General features: G+C 43.6%; 1 protein-coding gene across 1 annotated transcript in view; it reads right to left on the reverse strand.

The window, feature by feature from the left end:
* Window positions 1-21,872, reverse strand: part of LOC146797213 (uncharacterized) — a 118,958-nt gene that overhangs the window by 20,682 nt on the left and 76,404 nt on the right. The window contains exons 7-8 of the mRNA XM_085624171.1: window positions 10,520-10,630; window positions 9,578-9,679 (exon numbers count right to left, since the gene is read on the reverse strand). Coding sequence (XP_085480297.1) covers window positions 9,578-9,679; window positions 10,520-10,630 — 213 coding nt within the window. The remainder of the gene's footprint in view (window positions 1-9,577; window positions 9,680-10,519; window positions 10,631-21,872) is intronic.

Genomic DNA, 21,872 nt, shown 5'->3' on the forward strand with positions numbered 1-21,872 from the left:
GTCCCAGCGCTAAAAAGACTATCAGACCCTCTGCAACCCCTAGAAGCAGTAAACCAGGATTTAGTTACAGAAAAGCTAGGTTTTAAGCATTTTCCTGAAAATGGCTAAGTCGGTCACAGTTCTTAGAGTCAGTGGGAGAAGGTTCCAGGCATGGGCTCCATGGAACCGAAAAGAATGGCCGTGTTGTATCCTGGGAACGGATGCCAGGCTCAAGGCAAAAGGGGGAGAAATTTACTAAGCATCCGCAGAAGCCCAAAATAGGTGCCTGCTACCGACTGGACCTGAGAGCTCATCGAGAGAGTGCTTTCCATCATGATGCCCAGATCTTTAACAGTGTTTTGAGCGGAGAAAGGAGGTGCCATATCCGCGGGTCACCAGTGTATCCACTCGTCCACAGGCGGGGAGCCAAAAAAGATGATTTTAGATTTCTCTGGGTTGAATTCTAACTGGTTCCTCCTCAACCATGAAAACACCTTCGAGAGGCAGGTACTGATCTTCTCATCCTGAAAGGCCGCTCCCTTGTCGCAGGTGAAAAGGAGCTGCGTGTCGTCAGCGTAAGAAATAACTTTTGCACCACAAGCCTCTGCCAGTGGCACCAAAGGGGAGATATATATATATATATATTCACTGAAAAAAACATAGGTTTCAGGGCTGTTATAGTTAGCTCGACGTTTCACTCGTACAAAACCATTGAAATTCCTCCGTTATAGTTAGTTCTGCTATCTATAACTCGCGCGCCCGCAATCCACTGCTGATGATGTCACATATTACATCATTCATGACATGGTCAGTGACATCATTGATGACATCACTGATGGCATCTCAAATGACATCACTGATGACATCATCCAGTGAATGTGGTTTGGTTCGTTGTTTAAATATGTATTATATATATAGCAATCTGCATTGAAGAATGAGTGGATATATAAATATCTGGATGGAGGATTTAGTAGCAGTGTGATTGACTGTTTACTTGACTAATTTATAGTGTCTCACTAAATATATTGGATAGTGACTAAATAGTGTGAATATCTGTATCACTTTGTCAGTTGTTGTGTAAACTGCTGCACCAGTTGGTTACTAGCTACGTGAAAGTCTATATTAGTTATTGATTAGTTAACTGAGTATTTGTATGGGAGAGTGAATGTGTGTGTGGTTCGGTGGGGGGTGTGTGACTGCCCAAAGATGTGTGAATATTTAATTCAGTAGGTATATGAGGTTAAGACTGCATATAACAGATGTTTGGGTGAGTGAATATCTTTATGGGTGTGGTGATGAGCAAATATATCTCTCAATGGTACACGTCCAACAAACTAGAAAAATAAAAGGCAGTGTATGTGACAGTTGTATATAAATAAGTATACATAAGACTCAGTGATTGTATGAGTGACTATATGGCTAACTGTATACTTGTAATAGTGATTTTATAACACACTAAGTATGAGTTACTATCGATATGAATACATGAAGTGGTGTTTGTATAAGTGTGTAGCTGACTAAATGTAAGTATGATCCATTGTTTGCATAAGTGAGTAGGATGACTGCATAAGTGAATAGGATGTGTGCTGGTGTGTAATGTTGATATAGGTGTATAAGTATATTTGATAGTGTTCTATTGATCATTGACAGCATGTATGAGTGAATCTATAGGTACGTGATTAGATGTGTGTGTAGATCTAGGAATCACTGAGTGGGTTTTTAGAAACTTGTATTGGTGTGTCAATGGATTCAAATGTGGTACTCTGTATTTTACAGTGAGTGATGAAAGGATATACTAGTGTATGGTGAGGTGTATCTGATTGTCACGTCGATGATGTAATCAGCGATGTCATTTGAGATGTCATCAGTGATGTCATCAGTGATGTCACTGACCATGTCATGAATGATGTAATATGTGACATCATCAGCAGTGGATTGCGGGCGCGCGAGTTATAGTTAGCAGAACTAACTATAACGGAGGAATTTCAATGGTTTTGTACGAGTGAAATGTCCAGCTAACTATAACAGCCCTGAAACCTATGGTTTTTTCAGTGAATTTCAAAGGTTTTTTAAATGATAATTTTTAAATGTAATAATAGTTATATGTGTTTTTTTATACTGATTTTCTACAGTTTTTTAACTGTTTATTTTCACATATTTTTTAAATTACTTTATATATTTTTAAAATAAATGGAAATACAAATGTTTTTTAAAATATTGAAACTGAATTATTGTTTTTTTTAGTTTTATATTTTTATTTTAATATATTTATATTATTTTCTTTATTGTTTCTTTTTTCCACATTTTTTTTGGGAGTCACGCACCCAAAGCGTACCTTTCTTGATCACTACTCGGAACCTAGCCGCCATTTAAAAATGTTGTGAAGAGTCCGCGTAGGATGTGCGACGGGTGCGTATTTTCTGCGATGTGCGCGATCGCTATGCGACCGGTACGCGACTCCAGCTCCCGCGCATTCGTGACACATGCGCGTTACTGTACGCGACATTCGCGCACTTCCGGGTGACGTCATATACTTGTTTGACGTGGTGGGTGCGCGACTCCCGCGAAATTCTTTATGTCTAAAATTATATATATACGTCTTTAATATACATATTAGGGCAAGACATTATACAAGCTATTCATAAAAATAATATTTGTTTACTTGTATTAAACTTATATTACTTTTAAATGCAATTTCGCGAAGTCGTGTTGGGTGCGTGCTGCCTGTGCGCAGGGTGCGCAGACCCCATGTGACCTGAAAAAAAACGATTTGATTGGTTCATAACATTTCCCATTCTAACTATTGAAGGACCCCACCCATTTCCATCATTCTTCTTTGAGCTTCTTTGGAGAGTGATCTCTGAGCTTGGAAGAACCTATTCCCATTACTTTTTTTTGGGTGTATTTGAGAATAAAACCAACATCATGGCTTCAGGACAACAGCCACAGGAACAGGAGGAACATTCTTCAGAGGAAGAATTTGTACCGGAAGCTCCACGCCCACAAAGGCCAGTATCGGTGGTGTGGAAGTTTTTCACCTTTCCGGAGGGGCAGAAGAAAGTGAACGCCACCAAAGTAACCTGCAAGATCTGTGAGCGTGTCTTGTCCCGAGGTAGTGCTGAGAAAAAATACTCTTGCGGTACTTCCTCGATGTATAAGCTACTGAAGACTCTGCATCCAGTGAATCTGGCTCGGGAGGAGTGCAGGAGAGCACAACAGAACCCTCCACCTGCAGTGCCTGGTACCTCTGGCAGTTCTACATCATCACCACCGGACATACGCCCTGAATTTGCTCTACTGAAGCAGCACTGCGTAAAGTGCAACAAACTAATATCCTATGGAGAGCAGTCTGTTGAAGCAGTGTGTGCGGCGCAACAAAATCATCGTTGTTAGACTTTTGTTTGCTTTTTTTTTGTTGGGAATGGCTGTTAATTCCTGAAGTTTCCTGTTTTTTTCATTCTTTTTTAATTTTTTTGTTTTTAAAAAACACCAAAAACCTAACATCATTCATAAAAATACAAAAAATATGTAAAGGAAAAAAAGAAGAAAATAAAAAGTTTGTCTCAGAACTAACTTTTCTGGTTAAAGAAAGAACTATATTTGTATGTTAATGTGTGAAAGTGTGTTTGAATGTATGTGTATAGCTTAATTGACTGAAAACATGCATTAGTAGTGTATGGTGAATGTACAAGTGCAGAACTATAAGTGTGTTGGTTAGTTCGAGGACTGCATGCATAGTGGATAGGGGTTTGAAGCAGTCCATGTGCTAAGGCCTGGCTCACTACATGAGTACTTGGGTACTGACTGAATGATTAGAGTACTGCAAGCAGAGTGCCTGGGTGAATTTATAAGTTGTTGGGTTTTCACGCAGTGAATGGATTAGTACATGGTGCTGAATGGGTCACTAGAGGAGTGCAAGGGGAGTGACAGGGTGTTTGCTGGAGTGTATAGATACTGACTGGGGAATTGAAGGTGTGAAAGACAAGTGTGTAGGTGGTTAGAGGACTGCATGCATAGTGGATAGGTGTTTGAAGCAGTCCATGTGCTAAGGCCTGGCTCACTGCATGAGTACTTGGGTACTGACTGAATGATTAGAGTACTGCAAGGAGAGTGCCTGGGTGAATGTATAAGTGGTTGGGTTTTCGCGCAGTGAATGTATTAGTACATGTTGCTGAATGGGTCACTAGAGTAGTGCAAGGCGAGTGATCCTAGAGCCAGTGCTATGCTAAAAGACACTTAGAACACCTACATACACTAGGGAACACTATGCGTTGGGGTACCCCTCTGATTAGAATGGCCTCCTCTGTAAGCCCCTAGTACATAATAGGGCAGGGGGATTAAAACTACCTCTTAAAACGCGCCACAGTGCGGGTTTGCACACTAGTGAAGGGGGGGGGGGGGCTGAGGTGACTTGTGTGCAAACACACCCTGTGGCCATTTTAATTTGGTGGATAAAGTCCCCTTGAATCCTGAGTGTCCCTTGGGTCCAACTCGCTCACCAGGGATCTCCAGTTAGCGCCACAGAGCTGCGCTGCAGAGAGGTATAAAAAGGGGGACGGCCTGGACCACCTCTCTGCAACGCAGTGCAGTGACTCTAAGCACCTGGTGGGCTAGTTGGCCCCCAGGGGCCCTTAGGGTTGAAGGAGAATTATTTCCCCAACTTAAAACGCGCCACAGGGCATGTTTGCACGCGTCACCTCAGGCCTGTCCCCTCCCTTCGCCACTGTGTAAACGCGCCCTGTGGCCATTTTAAGTTGGGAGATTAAGTACCCTTGAATCCTGAGGGTCCCTAGGCTCAAACTAGCCCACTAGGTACCTCCAGTAAGCGCCACAGAGCTGCGTTGCAGAGTGGTGTAAAAAGGGGTGCGGCCTAGCAGGTTTCCTGCTCTCTCTTCCAAAAACGAAAGCATTTTGTTATGGCAGGGCGGGAGCCGCGAGGCTCCCGCCCTGCCATAGTAAACTAGTGTCCCGGGGTGGACACCCCGAGACACTGCAGGAGCCGGCCCTGGGGGGTGGCTGTCCCCAGGGCCATCAAGGGCTCCAGGAGGGGGGGGGGGCGCGGCCCCCCTCCCAACATTTACAAAGCCCCGGGGGGGTGGTGGTCCCTGGGGGGTCCGAAACAGACCCCCCAATTTAAATACTTAGTATTTAGTGGGAGGTGGCGGTTCCTGGGGCGTGTGGGGGAGGCTCAAGCCCCCCAACACAGGAACATTTATTTAAAAAAAAAAAGCCCCGGGGGTGGCGGTCCCCGGGGCACTGTGGGGGGGATTGGGGACCCCAACACTTTTTTTTTTTCTCTGCCCCCGGGACTTGGCCCACCCGGGGCCTAAATATTAACGAAGCGCGGGAGCCAGCGCTTTGTTTTTTTTTAAATTTCGGCCGAAATTCGCACTCGGTGCGCGAATGTTGCCGTTTGTTTTTTTTACTGCTTTTTTGGGCCCTGGGGGTCCTTGTGGGACCCCCTGAGCAGGCCTAGGGGGTCAGGGTGATTCTACCCTGCCCCCTTTTCTTGTTTTTTGCATTTATGTTTTTCTCAAGATGGCTGCCAACACTTCCTGGTTTGGAGTGTTGACAGCCAATTAGCATAAAGCTCGTGCTCGGGAGGATCCCGCGGCTCTAGATATATATGTGTTTTTACTTTTGAAATTTCTCAGCAACTACTGAACGGATTTACACCATTTAAAAAAAAGGGTTCTTTCTGAACCAAGAACTACCTTTTTGCCAAATTTGGTGTAATTCCGTTCAGCAGTACGGGCTGTAGCCGTGGCTTAAGTTTCCTATGAGAAATTGCATGGGGAAAACACGTTTTGGGACCTCCCTTTTTTCTCGGCCCCTGCTTGCCAAATCACCCCGAAACTTTCAGGATAGGAGCGGACCGGAGCGCTCCACGAGTTTTGAAAATTTCGCGAAGAAGCATCGACCAGCGCCAACGTTTTTGGGAATAGAATGTTACGAATTTTCTATGGAAAATAGGTCCTAACTATAACTATCTACTGGCGGGTCACATAAGTAAGCACGTCTCGTGAACCTTGATGTAGATCAAGTGCTGCTTCCCCAGAGGTACAGAGCCTCGATGATCAAAGACATTTTTAAAGCTCTGTAGAAATGCTGCAAATTATCCAGTATGCGATCACTTCCTGCCACAAATGGAGAGGCCAAGTGAAAGCATTCCCAGAAAGGTAACTTATTCTAAATCCTACCTTAGATATATCACTGTTAAATTGACGTGGTTGAAAGGTCAACTGAATGGTAAAAACTTTCATGTATACTTTCAGACGCTGGGGGAGCAGTCATTGTTAGCTCCCCTGAGCCTGCTAAAGGAGGATCCCTTACCAGGAGCCCTCGAGGGCACTGCTTGTCACAAGAAGGCATTCGTCTTGGACAAAGTCTGAATTTGTTGATTTACTGCGTGTACAGCAGCAATTAAATCCTCCTTTTGTGGGGAGACGGGCGGGTTGGAAAGTTGAAAAATCAAGAAAAATTTCAAGCGATAATGAAATGAATGTAGCATTGAGGCAACAACAAAGATACAAACATGTAGAGGATTATGTGTTTTCTTTTGTAAAGTATATACAAATAACCACCTGGAACCAAAGCAGGCAAAAGATTATGAGAGAACGCGTAGCCAAAACTGGGTTGTGGTAGTACTGTGAGAGATGAAGTTTACCAGAACTCAAAGCATACTGGTAATATCTCTTGTTGAATGTGAGGTATTGACTTTTATGGTTCTGTAAAAGCAGCTCGTACAGAGTTGTGGTTATTTTAGAAAAGGGTTAAAGATAAAAACATTCTGAAGCCAGGCCCAGATGTAAAAGGTCAATGGGTATGTGTTACTCGTTCGCCCAACTCGGTGGCATCACCCTTGCTAGCTTTCATGGCCTGATAAAGGATGCTCCAGGTGCCTTGACTAGTCTGCTAATGGCTTTCTTGCACTGACTAAAGAATCCATAAATGCGAGGGATTGACAGTGTCTGCATTCTTCTACTCTTGACTGATCTTCTGAGGATAGAAAGCAAAATAAACAAACTCTGGAGGACCACAAATGGTGGTGACTGAGCTGATCGATCCCTGGAGACCAAGTAATCCTAAGAGAATCATTCGTATATCATCGAGATTCAAACTGTGACCTGAACGATTTTCCAATATCCTCTTCAATTACCAAATGCCCTGTAAGGTGATTTGATAAAAGGCTTCTTCAAGACGAAGTGTTGATTGCAGAAATTAGAGAATTCATATTATAGCGTTCTGTAGTTTGTGATGTTTTTAAGGGAACCCTACATGACAGGGGGATATCTTACTGCACTTCCCAACCTAAACAAAAGCGTACAACAGTTATAGCCCATAGAATTAAGGTAGCTCATGAGAAAGCACTACCATATCGTAGGAAACTGGGTGTTTGTTGCAGTACCCCCCCCCAACACACACTTTGTGCCTAGTACTAGATGCAACTTTGACCGAAGTGTCCTGGGTTACTGCTAACCAGGTCCCCAGTGCCAGATCTCTTGCCCTAAAAATGTACAATTGTTTCTCCAATTGGCAAAACTTTAGCACCCTCTGTAAGTCCCTAGTAAATGGTGCCCTGGTGCCGAGGGCCTGAAGTACTAAAGAAGGTCCCTAAGGGCTGCAGCACCACTTGCGCCACCCTGAGGGATCCCTCACCAAGCACATGCATGACTGCCATTGCAGGCCGCATATCTTGGTGTAGACAAAAGTGAAAACATGACATGACACTCGTCCCTGTGTGCCATGTCCCCTACCCTGCATATAATGTAAGTCACCCCTACAGAAGGCCTCACAGCCCTACGGCAGGGTGCGTAATATTATATGTGTGGGCGCATCAGCATGGTTAGCCCCATTGCTGGCAGTGCAAGTGACCAGGGAAGCCATCTTGGCCCATGGACTGGACACTGGTGAAAACGAGTTCCCGCGCTCATGACGGCTTCACTCAAAACAGGGATGTTTGTTACCAAACATCTCGTCTTGATGAACCCACACTGATCCCCATTAAAACCTACTGGGCTTCCGACACTTTTTTCCACCCTGCATCCAGCCACTCCTGTACCCCTGGTGGTGTACTGTTGATCCTTCCTTGGACGTTGCCCACCACTCAATAAAAACTGGAGATTGGTCCTGTAAGTCGATGTACTGTACCTGTTTGCAGAACTTGTTCTTCCATCCATAGGATAACTTTGCAGAAGTCTGAAATTGCAGTGTCCACTTTTTAAAGTGAAAAGAATGTATATTAAAAAACTTACTTACCTGAACTATTTTTCTCTGATGCCTAAACATATATAAAGATATTTGCTATTTTTATAAATTGGTGTGGATCTCCTTTTTGAGTCGGATGCGACGTTTATCATTGTGTGTATTTGCAATTGTCTTTCACTCCTCTGTTTTAAGCCTGAGGCTGCTCGACCACACTACCCTCTAACAAAGCACTTTGAGATTCAATAGCGAGCCCTGTCCACTAGTAAGAGAACCCCTGGACTCTTTACACTATATATCAGAGCCAGCTTCCTACACATATAATGGAGAACTGGAACATAGGAAGAGTGCTCCTATTATGACGTGGGAATAGTGAATGCTGCTACAGCAGGGCAAGCATGTCTGAGAAAGGAGAATTGATGGGTAAGCTTTAAGCACCGTCGGCTAATGAGCAACGCGCCAGAGAGACAGGTGATGATGCCATCTGTGACTTCTTTGTAGGCGTCAAGGCTATAGCCTTTGGAGCCGTATAGTAGGAGCTGCCAGTGTCACCAGGCTGGGGTAGGTCAGCCCTTGGGGAATGCCCCAGAGGGCACCAGGCACCACCCTAAAGATGTCCAACATGTTCTTTCAAGGTGCCTCAACCTGTGCAGGGTCAGCGGAACGATCAGGAAATTCGAGCTCGATCATCGCATCTTCGAAATCAGCTCTGTGGAGCAGCCTGGTGTCAGCAAATGGCCCCGTAACCCCGAACAGTTGTGTGAACGGGATCCTTTCCTCAAGGAAGAGGAGGATTTCTGTTTGATATGGTGCTTGTTTGTGGGAAGATGTTTTGGGAACTCATTCCTTTTCTGGAAACATACCTGTAGCTTTGGCTTATCCCTTTGGGCCTTGACCAAATATAACTAGGCCTCTCACTCCCTGATGGCCTCTGGCTTCATCAGGGAACACAAATCCCAGGACTTCGTTCCACGGTTAGACCCATGATACCACATGCACATGTTGTATGGCTTCGATAAAGACATTCGATCTCAAGACCAGATTTGAACCCTGAGACTTTCAGAGAGAAATTCGACTTAGTCAATGTTGAAGGCACGGAAAATGTTAATGGTGAAGCACAGAGATGGTACTCCAGATCTTGTTGAATGATACACAAGAAACAGGAAATGAGACCAGCATGACGCCACCTTGCAGCCCTTGAGAGCCACTACAGCACATTTCCGAGAGACGTTCTACACCTGAGAGGAAATTCTTAAGGTGAAGAATCTGCAGAAATATGTATTCACCAGAAAGCATGTACTTTTTTGAGGGAAGAGCAGAATAAGTTGACCTATAATTCTTCAAGGTGATTCATATGAACCAATTCCCCTCATTGATGTCCCATTACCCCTACCTGTGCCTCTCTCCAAAGGCTCTTGCTGGTCCTGCAGGAAGGATTCTCTTCCATCTGTCAGAATCATTGATACAGGAGGTGTGGTATGTGGCTCATCGGTTGCTTTAAAGACAATGATGCAAATGCATTCGTTATGATTAGAAAAATAACAGTATGCTGTTACCATTAACTAGTATTAATTTGCTATAGCCCCTCTCTCGGCCTTGCCCCCTCGTTCTCTCTTCCTCTCTCACCTTTCTTTTTTCAACCTCTCTTCCTCTCTCCCTATCTCACTCTTTCTCACGTTGCCTCCCTCACTCTTTATCTCTCTTCCTCTCTCTGTTTCTCAGTCTGTCTTTCAGCGCTCCTCTCGTTAATACTATTCCTTTCCGCGGCATCACCTTGTCTGCTGTTCCTTTCCACTTTAACCTTGTCTCGTTTCCTCATTAGTAATGGCCAACACTGATCTTACTCTGTATTACTATTAAATACTTGTTTTTTTTTAATTATTAAACCATTTTAATTGAATAATGGAGTCTTCTTTGCCTTAATCCTATCTTTACAGCAAAGGTATGAAGAATATGTAACTATTTGTATTTAAATACCATTTAATTTTCTTAAATTAAAATTACTTTCCCTAAATTGTAGCTCCTACATTATTCCTTAGTAACGAAAATGAATAATTATTTTATATTAATTAAATCAAAGTAAACAAAATGAATTGTGGAGCATTTCAAATATATTTAATATAATTAAAATAAATAAATATTATTTATCTTTTCACAAGGCAATGGTGCACAGTGTAGTGGCAAATGAAATAAGGTGTTGAAGAGGTCACTTTGTCATGGTAATAGTCACCAGAGGTAATCTTAGAAAAGTAATGGTATATTTTCTGTCTGCTTCTGTCTCCCGCTGACTCATTGGCTGCCATCTTGGCATCAATATCACACGGTTCCCACCCACCTGAGGTCCACGTCTTGGGTTTGCGCGTTTTCTGTAAATGCTTCTTTTCCTCTCGTTTCTCCTCCTCTGGTTCTATGCTTAGTGCAAAAACAGATGAGATAGCTGGGCAACCTGAAATAGAAACAATAATTCTTAGAACAATACTATCTTACAATGGGAAAACCTTCTTGCAAAGAGACAACAGATCGGAAACCAGGAGACTGAGGAAAATCTGGTGAGTGGGAGGAACTATTAGATGGTGGAAGGAGCTACAAGCAAACAAAAACCTGAGATAACAAGCCCAAGCAGAGTGCATACACATCTTTTTCCATCTCCGATCACACAGCCATATATGGCGAATGTACCAATCTTCAGTTAATGTCCACTGGCTGCAAACGCCAGAGCAGGAAAACAAACTAGTGAAGTGGGCGAGGAAGAGAATCAAGTGCAAATCAGTTGAACCAGGATTACAAGCAGTGGCATAGCCAATAGGTCTCGCCTTTGGGACCTTATAAGTGTTTAACCATGCAACAGTTAATGTTGTTGCACCAAGGATATTGTGCTGCATAACTAAATACTTATAAGGTCCCAAAAGCGAGACCTATTGGCTATGCCAATGCTTGTTGTTTGTTTTGACTGGCATAAAGACCATGCATTTATGTATCATTACTGTGTGTTCTGGAATATTGTACGACTATGAAAAGCAAATTTAAAAAAAAATAAAGAAAGTAAAAAGCTTTTTTATACTCCACGCTACTTGTAAGTATCAATGGTTACACAAAATCCAGAGCACAGGCTGTTGCAGGGTGTGCTCTACTGCAGAACCACTTTGGCTAGTGTCAGGGTCCTTAGCCGAATTGTGAAATCCTGGAACGAACAACCCTCGAGAATTATTTACTTACTAATCGTGACCATTCTGCCTACGGCGTGCAGTGGGGTGCACTAGTCGTTAATGGGGTGCAAAGTAAGCCTGGGCAAAGCACTACGCCACGCTCGCGTAGTTTGCGAAGTTTGCGCTACTTCGCACTACGTGAATTGCACGTAGCACAGTGCAAACACGCGTAGCGTAGCATAGTGCAGCGGTCGTTTTTTGCTTGCTCGCGGTCCTCAACGTCAAGTAGGCGACCGCGAGCAAGCAAAATGACATCCCCGCGAGACTTTTTCCTCGTTCGCGATCAGCAACATCAAGTTGCCAATCGCGAGCGTGGAAAATAAACCTCCCGGCGAGATTCTCAACGCGGAGAGGTCAGGTTTCTCATTGCGAGTGGTCGCGTATGCTCGCGACCGCTCGCGATGACAAACTACCAGTCCACGTTGAGAAAGCTGCCGCTTGAGTAAAAATCTACTCGAGTGGCAGAAAACGACAGCTCGGACTGTGCGAGATGCCGTTTTCAATGATTGCACAGTGCGGACAAGCATCCGGCACTGTGCAATCATCCCCGAACAGGCTACTACGCAGTTCGCGTAGTGCTACGCGTAGCTCGCATAGTGCGAAGTGCACTTCACGTTACTAAGCGTAGCGCTACTACACAAACTACGCCCAGGGTTAGTGCAAAGCCCATTCGGTGTGACTTGGCTGAGGCACCCGTTTGCTTCCTTTCTTTCAAACCCTGTAGGGGCGTGTCTCTGGAAAGGGTGTCATCTAGATATGCCTGTGGAAGGGCGCGCTTATCACTCGAGACTGTTACCGAATAAGTAATTCTGTTTATTGTTCAAAAGATGTGTTACTACACATACAGGAATGCCGTTCACCTTTTAGCAAGCATTTCAAGGATAGGATATAAGTTGGAAACCCTTAACACGTGTACGTTTATTTATAGATGTGAGGATACTGAGCTCACAAAGGCATGTTCAAGTGAAACTCCACTGCAGGTGTTATCTTTCGCTCTTGAGTAGGGAGTTTCTGTTTCACAGTTATAGGTTTTCAGGAATGCCCGACATTAGCCTGCTTGTGCCTTCAGTACTGAAGAACCTTCTGTGTTAAATACCGTGTGGTGTTTGCAAGTGTGTGTGTTCTCTATTTAATACGTCCTGGCAGAGGTGAGTGCGCTTTAGAAACCCATCTCTTAGTCAGAGACGGGCCCTGCAGTGTGCTAGAAGTGCACAAGTAAAGGCAGTGCTGAAGGAGAGCCCCCTCCTTTCTGGCTCCTATATGTGACGCAGCCATCAGGAGTGGATCAAAGTTCGATTTCAGTTTCTTAAGGATGGAACAGTCTGTAGATCCTCTTTCTTGCCATTTTAAAACCAGAAAGCAGGACCACGGTTGCCCAAGGAATGCTGCGCCTACAATGGCTAGGAAGTCGCATCACGTTCGCATTGCAGCTTTGCAAACCAAAAGAATGACGTATGCGTCGAAGTACCCGGCCTCAGTTCAGAAAAGCTTGGCCTTGCTCTGACAGCATCTGGATCAGTACCCCTGATGTGACAAAGGTGGAAACATTTTGAAGAATGAGACATTTGACCTATCTCTGATTGAAGGAGTTGCCATATTGCAGGCACACCTTTTCACCTCGTTTACATCAGGGGTTCCCTGCTTCTGGCCATCTCTCAGGGTTGCACCCTCATTTATGTTGTTGGTATTGCCTCTTTCACAAACCTACTCTCCTCTAAATATGACACTGCTCAAACTGTAAAGTGCCCAGTTGCCCAAAAGTGTATTTCGGTGCTGTATAAATAAATTTCATATGTAAGAGCAGGCATGATGTGTGAATGCCACTTTACATATTAAATGGTGATGGTAAGATAAGTATTTGTAAAATGACATCATGCGCCCCTTTGTGGTGTTCTCAATAGAATTTGAATGTGACTTTGCCGCACAAAGTTTAAAATGAATCTGATACTCCTCCTGGGAGTCTATAAATACTGGCTCAAGAAGTGTTTTCCTTTTACTAGCCATACATATGAGTCAAAATAACTACCCTTGTAAATATGTTATAAAATGATTAGTGACGACACTTAGATTCGAGTATCAGCTTTATTAAAATGTAAAGAAGCGTTGCACATTGTAGCCTACCACATCTAGGGTCATTGTATTATTCCCTTGAACACTAAATGTAGAATATTTTGACTCTTGTGGTACATATTTCATTACTTCTACATATCAAAAAGCAACATGGAAATTGTGCAAAAACACCACTAGTGTTTGGAAATATAATAAACAAGCATTGGCCGCGCGGCCGTAAAAGTAACGGTCGCGCGGCCGGGAAAGTGATCGCGATCACGGTGTAAGCGAAAGTGATCGCGATCGCAAGGAGGAGCAGTGATCGCACTGGAAGGGAGGCAGATGGCGGCTGCGCGCGTGCACGCTCGCGTGAACGCAAGCGCTAGGCCACCAAAAGCCTGTGGCAGCACTTTGAAAACCCACACACTAAATTTCTCGCGAAGCAGCGCATGTGCTGGCTTAGCGAGACCTAAAAAAATGGGTAGCTGAGCCCCGTTGCTGAGCTGCGTCCCCCGCAGACCCTTTCGAGCCCATATCCGATGGGCGTGTGCTTAATATGCAGACATAGGTAGCCATGTGATCTGGCTTCAAAGGAACATGCTAAGGTATTTAAACAAGAGTAAGAGATCTAGGGGTTCACTGAAGGTATTGAGTAATACTCTCCAACTCAAGACTGATATACAAAAGAGCCACTAATAGTGTAGAACTGTTTGGGGTGGAGAGCGTTTCTAATTGTTGGAATAGTCTCCTTCTAGTACTCGTGATATCAGCAGGAATGGAGAAAGCAACACAGCAAAGAATCACTGGAGTCCCCCTGATAATAAAGAAGCCATCAGCACTGTAATGAGGGGAAGAATTGGCAATCAATGTACACAGCGGAACAAGCACAAGTATAAAATGTACATCTGACCGTTGTCTGTTATCTGGACAGGAAGAATATAAAAAAGCATTGGCAAAGCCAATAGGTTTCGCCTATGGGAGACCTATCGGCTTCGTCATTGTTTTTTGTTTTTTTTTAAATGTTGCGCAGCGGTGTAACCTGTTGTGCTACATCGCTCAAAGTAATTTTAAAAAGCAATATGGCGTGGCCATACCGCATCATAACGCAACTTTCTTACGTGCTATACCATTAATTGGTTTCTGTGTTCTAAATACATAAATGTATCTTTATAATTTGTGAACGTGACCAGGCTCTTCTTGGACGGTGATTTACAACCGATCCCCTTGTGAATTTAAAAAATCTTTTTGCCACTACGTTCTACAACTTTCTCTCTCACTCACTTATTCACCCTTCAGCACCCTTGCTTCATGCACGTTCCCTCTGGAGCAACCTTGTGTTACATATTACAGAAACTTAAATTGCCTTAAATGAAAATAAATGTATGGTGATTTAGATTTTGGATATTGTCTTCTTTATGTTGGAATGTTATATTTAATACTGTGAGCTATCAAAAAATCCTTTTCCTATTTAGCTCGTTACTGAGTGAATGATATAACTAAGTGAGTGCCTTTTGCTCTGGTGTGTCAATAATTGGTTTAGGACCATTGTTTTTTGTATCAAGATTACACCCAGGTCCTTAACTACTGGGTCACCCCATTTTTGTAATGGTCTCCCCTATGTCAGTCAGCATGAAACACCAGACAGCGCTGTTGGTTATGCAGGAAACTGTTGCCGACTCTTTGCCAGAATCTATTGATCGTGAAGTATCCATCCCTTTTATACCCCACTCACATGTACCCCCATCTGAACAAATCCATACACATCCGTTCTGCCTTTGGTGGGACTGCTACCGAAGCTGATAAGGAAACTGATGAGTTGGTATCTGTAGGAAATCTGCCTTTTCTGCATGGTCATCCCAGATGTTTCACCTACTGTAGGACCTATATTTTTGCTGACTTTAGAACTATGTGCACTTTACCCCTAATAACCGGTAGTAAAGAGCCTGTGCTCCCCTTTAAATGTGGCTTCATTAGCAAACTCCTAGTAGGTATATTTAACATCCCAAATAGGTATATTGAAAACCCCTAGTAAAAGTCCGTAGTATATGGTCCAACATTTTCCCAGGGCCAGGAAGTTAATGCCATTAGTGAACGACTGCACCTATTGTGCGATCCACAACAGTGCCAGTGCAAACATGTCTTCAGGCCGATCATTGCAGCCTGGCTGTATCAGTGCAGAACATACACTGCGCCCTGTCAAAATAAACCATTTCTTAACGTGTACATTAACAAGGCCCATGAGACTTTTCACTCGACTCTTGCTGACAGTCACATAAATAAGACATTTAGGGCCAGATGCACGACCCTAAATTGTAATTTATTTGCAACTCGCTATTTAGGAATTGCAAGTCGCAATTAGGAATGACGTTCCCTTCCTAATTGCGTCTGCAAATCAATGTATGAATGTTTTGCGACGCACACTCGCAAATTACCACCCTCTTCAAGAGGGTGGTAATGGAATCGCAATTTGGAAGGGGTCCCCAGGGGACCCCTTCCACTTTGTGATTGTCTCTAAAAATATTTTGTACGGGCAGGCAGTGGTCCCAGGGACCACTGCCTGCCCTTTATTTAAAAGCAGTCACAGACATGGTGGTCTGCTGAGCTCAGCAGGCCACCATACCTGGGAGGTCCTGTCATTCCCAATGGGCTCGCAAATTGCGAGAGGTTTATTAATATTAATGAACCTTGCAATTTGCGACCCCATTGGGAATCGCAAACAGTGAAACACACTGTTGCACATGGCAAATTACATCTCGCAAATAAGTCACAATTTGCAAAGCGCAATTTTGCTGGTCGTACATCTGGCCCAGAGTAAAACTGCTCAGCATTAGTGACATCCTTTAGAAATATGCTGACTATAAGATTGTGTCATCCAGCTCCTCGCCCCATATTAGATCATATCTTAGAATACAAAGAGCTTATTAAAACTGCTTATGTTAAGCGATGACTTAGAGACTGCTGTTTCCGAATAACATTGATAGTTGCTTTCATGTTACTGACTAGCCATTGTTCACACAACAAGGTCCTAGTGCATCCGTTAACTTAGGTAGGAAAGTTCTCATGACCGCCTTCCCTCATGTAACAAATACGGTAATAACTGTATCGATCATGGTGACAAGAGTCCAGACTGTGGGAATTGGAAGAAGAAGCATCATATGACTGACATCGTATGACTGATGACACCAGCCCGTGAACTAATTACATTGGACATTGACAGAAGAAGTCTACAGGATTGTTACGAAAGTATGAATCTAAATTAATGAGTGTTCCGAGCTAGTTTAGGAGGAGAGACACCCTTTCACTTTCCATACACCACATTCCCTCCTAATTTCTTTTCCAGTAGTCCTGCTGCTGGATCGTTCCTTGCCCTGAAACTCTTCTTTATGGAGAGTTGATTTACCTGGTTAATGTGACAGATTCCTTTTGATTCTCGACCTTTGGATTATTAATGATCAATGCTACTGTAAGGATCGCATTTTTATTTACAGTTGGTACTGCAGCTGTATGGAACTCAGCTGAGTTTCCAGAACTACTCTTTATGAGAAGGTCATCTCTAATTTGCTCTTCTCCAGAGGAATTCTTTCTGGGTTTTATTTAGAATAGGTCCTTTAGTTAGCTTACTGTGTTTCTTTATAGAACACTATGTGTTTTTAACCAAATCTATTTTATATTTCTTTAAACTTGAAAAAAAATGAATAAAGCTAATTAGAGATTCTATCTATACCATACATTAAGGTTTTTGAAACCTTCAGCAGCATCTCATTATGGATTAATCGCAAAAAATCTAAATGTTATTGATGTTTTGATTATTTTGAAAGAGCTCTAATTTGCCTACGGTGGAAACTGTCCGTCGACCTCTCCGGAGCTGCAAGGATTCTCCGCAGTGAGTTTTGTAAGTGGGTGCATATTAAGATTGAACCACCTTCGTGAGTACTTGGGCTCCGGCACAGTCGTGCATGTGCTTGTTGAGGGGTCCCTTAGGGTGGCACAATTCGTACTGCTGCTCTGAGGGACCCTCTTTAGTACCTCAGGCCCTAGGTACCAGGGTACCATTTACTAGGGACTTACAGCGGTAGGTAAACAACTGTACATTTTTAGGGAAAGAACACGGGTACTGGGGGCCTGGTTGCCAGGAGCCCAGTACACTTTAGTCATAGGTGCATCAGATACCAGGCAGAATGTGTGGGTGGGGGGTACTGCAAGACATACCCAGCTTTCTACAGTGTCATTTTGTTAAATAAATATTAGTCTATATCTAAAAATTAGAGTGGGAATTTATATTGTGTTTTTTTTACTTTTTAACTCTTTTTAATTCTTTGCACGTTTTCTCTATGTTAAGCCTGTCTGCACTGTGCTGTGTTACCAGAGGTTGAGCTCCGGTTTAAATAACTGAAATCTTTCCCTAGACCTACCAGCTTAGTGACTTTTTTTTGTGAGGTGGACAGCCATCCACCCACTCAACAGTACACTTTCTTACAAACTCGGAATTGGATGGTCACTGGTATCTGTGCAGGGGAAGACCTAGTCAGCTCACATTGATCCAATATAAATCTCATTAGAGAAAACGGTGTGCACTCTGCTTGAGCCTTATCTGGTTCCGCTTTTTGTTTTTCTCTTACTTCTTGGTTCTTTCCTTTAAATCTGCCATGGTTGTACCTCTCTAACCTTAGAGAGAATGGTCCCATGGTTGTACAAGACATGTAAGGACAAGGGACTCTTGCAGGTACACTTGTGCTGGTGATGTGTTGCGGTGCTGTGGCTCTTCCCGTAAATAATTGAGGGAGTTGGGTTTGGCTTTCCTAATCTTGTTCCAGCATATTATATGTGCACCGAGTCTAGCTAATGACTGCTTTAACAACCTTATCTGTGCAGGAGAGGTGTAACTTGACAAGGAGAATATAATTCTGTAAACTCGAGAGATTGCGTTGTGTCGGGTGCTTGCATCCTGCCCTCTTAATGCTTCGCTTCCATATGAGATTATTAGAATAAGTTTTGCTCTTACGACTTCCAGGAGAGGCTTCAGAGCGGGACGAGCTAGCTTTTTGTTCAGGTTTTTAAATGCAATAGCCAGGACCAGCCCTTCGTTTGTACCGCAGCCTTCTGTGCTAAACAAACTCCCTTTATTGTCAATAGTTACCCCAAGGTACTTGTATTCTTCTACACTTTCTAGCCGCGTTTCACCCAAAAACCAAGCCTGCGTTCGCATGCTCTTGATGTTATAGCACATGGTTTTCGTTTTTGTTGCATATATATTGCAAAAGCATAGTTTAGTAGCGCAGTATCATTACTGACAGCACATTTTCCAATAAAATGGCCCCCAAATTTGCTCAAGCATTTTTACACTGCGTGTGCAAACGACAATGTGTGGAAATCAGGTTTCAGGAGCTCTATGCCTGATTAGGAGTTTGGCTTATAATAATTAGGATATAATGGAATTGTGATTTGGCGGACAAGATATCCATCACGTTTGTGACGGAGTAACTCTGCCCGCCAAACTCGTAACCGGTAATCAGGCCCGAGGTGTCTTGATTTGTTTTGATCCTATTTAAATTGCTGTTTCCATCACACTTCAGAACTACAAAACATTGTGCTTAATGTGTGTTTTCCAAACTGCTGATATATTCTGAAACATTTGTACAGCTAACTACAGGCATTTAAATGTTACTGTGTGTTAGGAAAAAGTGACAACCTACAACCGTTGCTTTAACACTACCTGCACCCTGCAAGATTGCCACATTATTAACTTTACAGACCCATCTCACTTTGCAGTCAAATAATGTAAACACCAGTCTCCATGTTTGAAGAATAAACAGCCATTTGCCAGAAGATGTTACCCGAAATTTGACCTTTGACTTTAAAAGACAGGAGCAACTATTACCAGATAAAAACATTTAAATGCATCTTTATTGCTCATTCACCTTCAGAACCTGGCAGGGTTATTGAAGGGGTTCTGCAGCCCCCCTACCATCAGCACCTATGCTTTCGAAGAACTTTACCAAACGTCTCTCTTAGACGGCTCCATCGCTCCAAAACAGACATATATTGCAATATAAAAAAATACGACACAGAAAACTGCTCTTTAAAAAACCACACTTGAACCTTGATATGATCGAAAACTATCAGCCAATCTCAAGAATCACTCAAAACAGACCATACAGACAGAGCCCAGCTCCCAGGCATCCAGCAATGAACGCAGCAAAGACCTCTCAAATGCAAGACCACAAAGACAGAATTCCTCCCACTGACTTCAATTCATTATTCAACCATTATCCATCCTTTAAGCAAATCAACGAAGATGCAAAACATCGCCCAAAACTGGTCACATCAGCAAAATCACAAGAGATTTTGGTCATCAAAACATGTAAACTTAAACACTGTACAAGCTTCTGACAAAATCAGCAAAACATGACTTACAAAAACGATTAAAATATCGAACACTATGTCACTCACCTAGATCTAAAAACAGCTGTCAAGGTCTAAGTCGCCTCTCAAAGGACTAGGGTTAGGCCACCCTTCACCAGCCTCCCTAAAACACCACATGCTGTTAAAAGCGACTGGTCTAATGCCACAGCTAATATTAGCAAAACAAGCACACCGCTCCTGCCATATTAAGCTTAAACTGCCTGCCTCAAGGCAAGATGTACCTTCGAAGTGTAGCTGCCAAGCTTACAAAGCCCTGCACCTGAAAACAACGCATTAAAAGCCTCGAGAGGGGCCAGACAGTTCAGGTGCAGAAACAAACTCCTACCCGTCACCCCAGCTTCAGATAAGACAGGCTTCTCCAACGAGGCTTGTGAGCGGCTGGCAGCTCTCCAGCTCCCTACAAGGAGCTCTCCCATGCAGCCCAGCCTCATAAACTAGACGCTTATGCTTGGTTGAATCAGTGTATGAATACTAACATTGAAAGTATGTATTAGAGTTGAAAATGTGTATTTTCTGAACTGAAGAACTCAGAAGTTGATGTTTGCATGAAAAAGGTTGAAATTTAAAAATACATTTAAGGTACGCTCATATTTGCGTGATACATTATGCTGCATTGGGGAGTCTTATACTTCTATTGGTAGCGTGGTGCTAATGGCACTGCAGCTACAGCTGGTCTGCATTACCCATGAAGAGGCATTCAGCACTGATACATCCTATTTTTACATTACTAACGGTAACCCTACCTGATGAACTGAGGGGACCGCTGGCAGTAATCCTGCATGGGGTGCCCGCTAATGAAATCTTGTTTGTACATATAAAACTACTATAACTATAACAGCAATATTAATATTAGTAGCTCAGGATGAGTTTCAGTGAACATAAGTAGCTTTTATTAAACAAAGGGTTGGAGTGGGACGCTGCGTACTTGTTGCCTTACCCACGCCCACTTTTTGTCTGGTATATATTGATACTTTGAAGTGTGCTGGTTTCTTGCTGCGGTAACTTTATTGTGGCCTCTCCTTTCCTTCACTTGCATCTTGCCTGCTGCTCACCCAGGATGAGTGCTGGAATGTGTGATGAGGTCACAGAATGCCTGGTTGCTTGGTTATGTGTGGGGTGCCAGTTGGTGGATGCAGGCTAAGCAGCGGGGGGATGCTTGCTCCTGGTGGGGCTACCGTTTACCATCTTACTTACCATCTATCTTCCTTTTACTTACTTGGAACCGGATTTAATAAACTACATTCTTGGAACCTATTACCTGGCTACATTTGGACTTCTTTTACCCAGTACACTTGCCAACCAGATCCCCAGTACCAGTATTCTTTTCCAAAACTGTACAATAGTTTCCCCCAATTACCAAAACATTTAGCACCCTCTGCAAGTCTCTAGTACTCCTGGTACCTCCGGCCTGAGGTACTAAAAAGGGTCCCTAAAGGTAGAAACACTAACTGTGCCACCATAAGGGACCCTTCACCAAGCACATGCAAGGCGGCCATTGCAGGCTGCATGTCTTGGTGCAGACAAAAGTGGGGAAAAACACACGACACACATTCCTGTGGCCATGTCCCCTACCACTGCATGTGGCGATTCTAAGTCACCCCTACAGCACCCCTGAGAGGCAGGGTGCTCAGTACTGCACATGAGGGCATATCTGCCTGAGCAGATATGCCCCTGGGGGTGCTGGTCAGTTCAATTACTGCCAGCGCAAGTAACCAGGGAAGGCAATTTAAGACAAGTTGGACACTGGTGAAAACGAGCTCCCTAGCTACATGATGACCTCACTGAAGACAGGGATGTTCGGTATCAAACATCTCGTATTGATAAACCCACACTGCTCCCACAGGGCACCTTAGAGGTGCCCCCTGAAAACCTATTAGCCTCTGGTGTGCTCCCTGACTAGTCTCTGCCAGCCTGCCACCCGAGACACTGTTCTGACCTCCTAGGGTGAGAGCCTTTTGCTCTCAGGAGTCCCAGAACAAAAGCCTGTCCGGGTAGAGGGTGTAACACCCC

The sequence above is a fragment of the Triturus cristatus genome, chromosome 9, assembly GCF_964204655.1.
Source record: "Triturus cristatus chromosome 9, aTriCri1.1, whole genome shotgun sequence".
NCBI classification, from domain to species: Eukaryota; Metazoa; Chordata; class Amphibia; order Caudata; family Salamandridae; genus Triturus; species Triturus cristatus.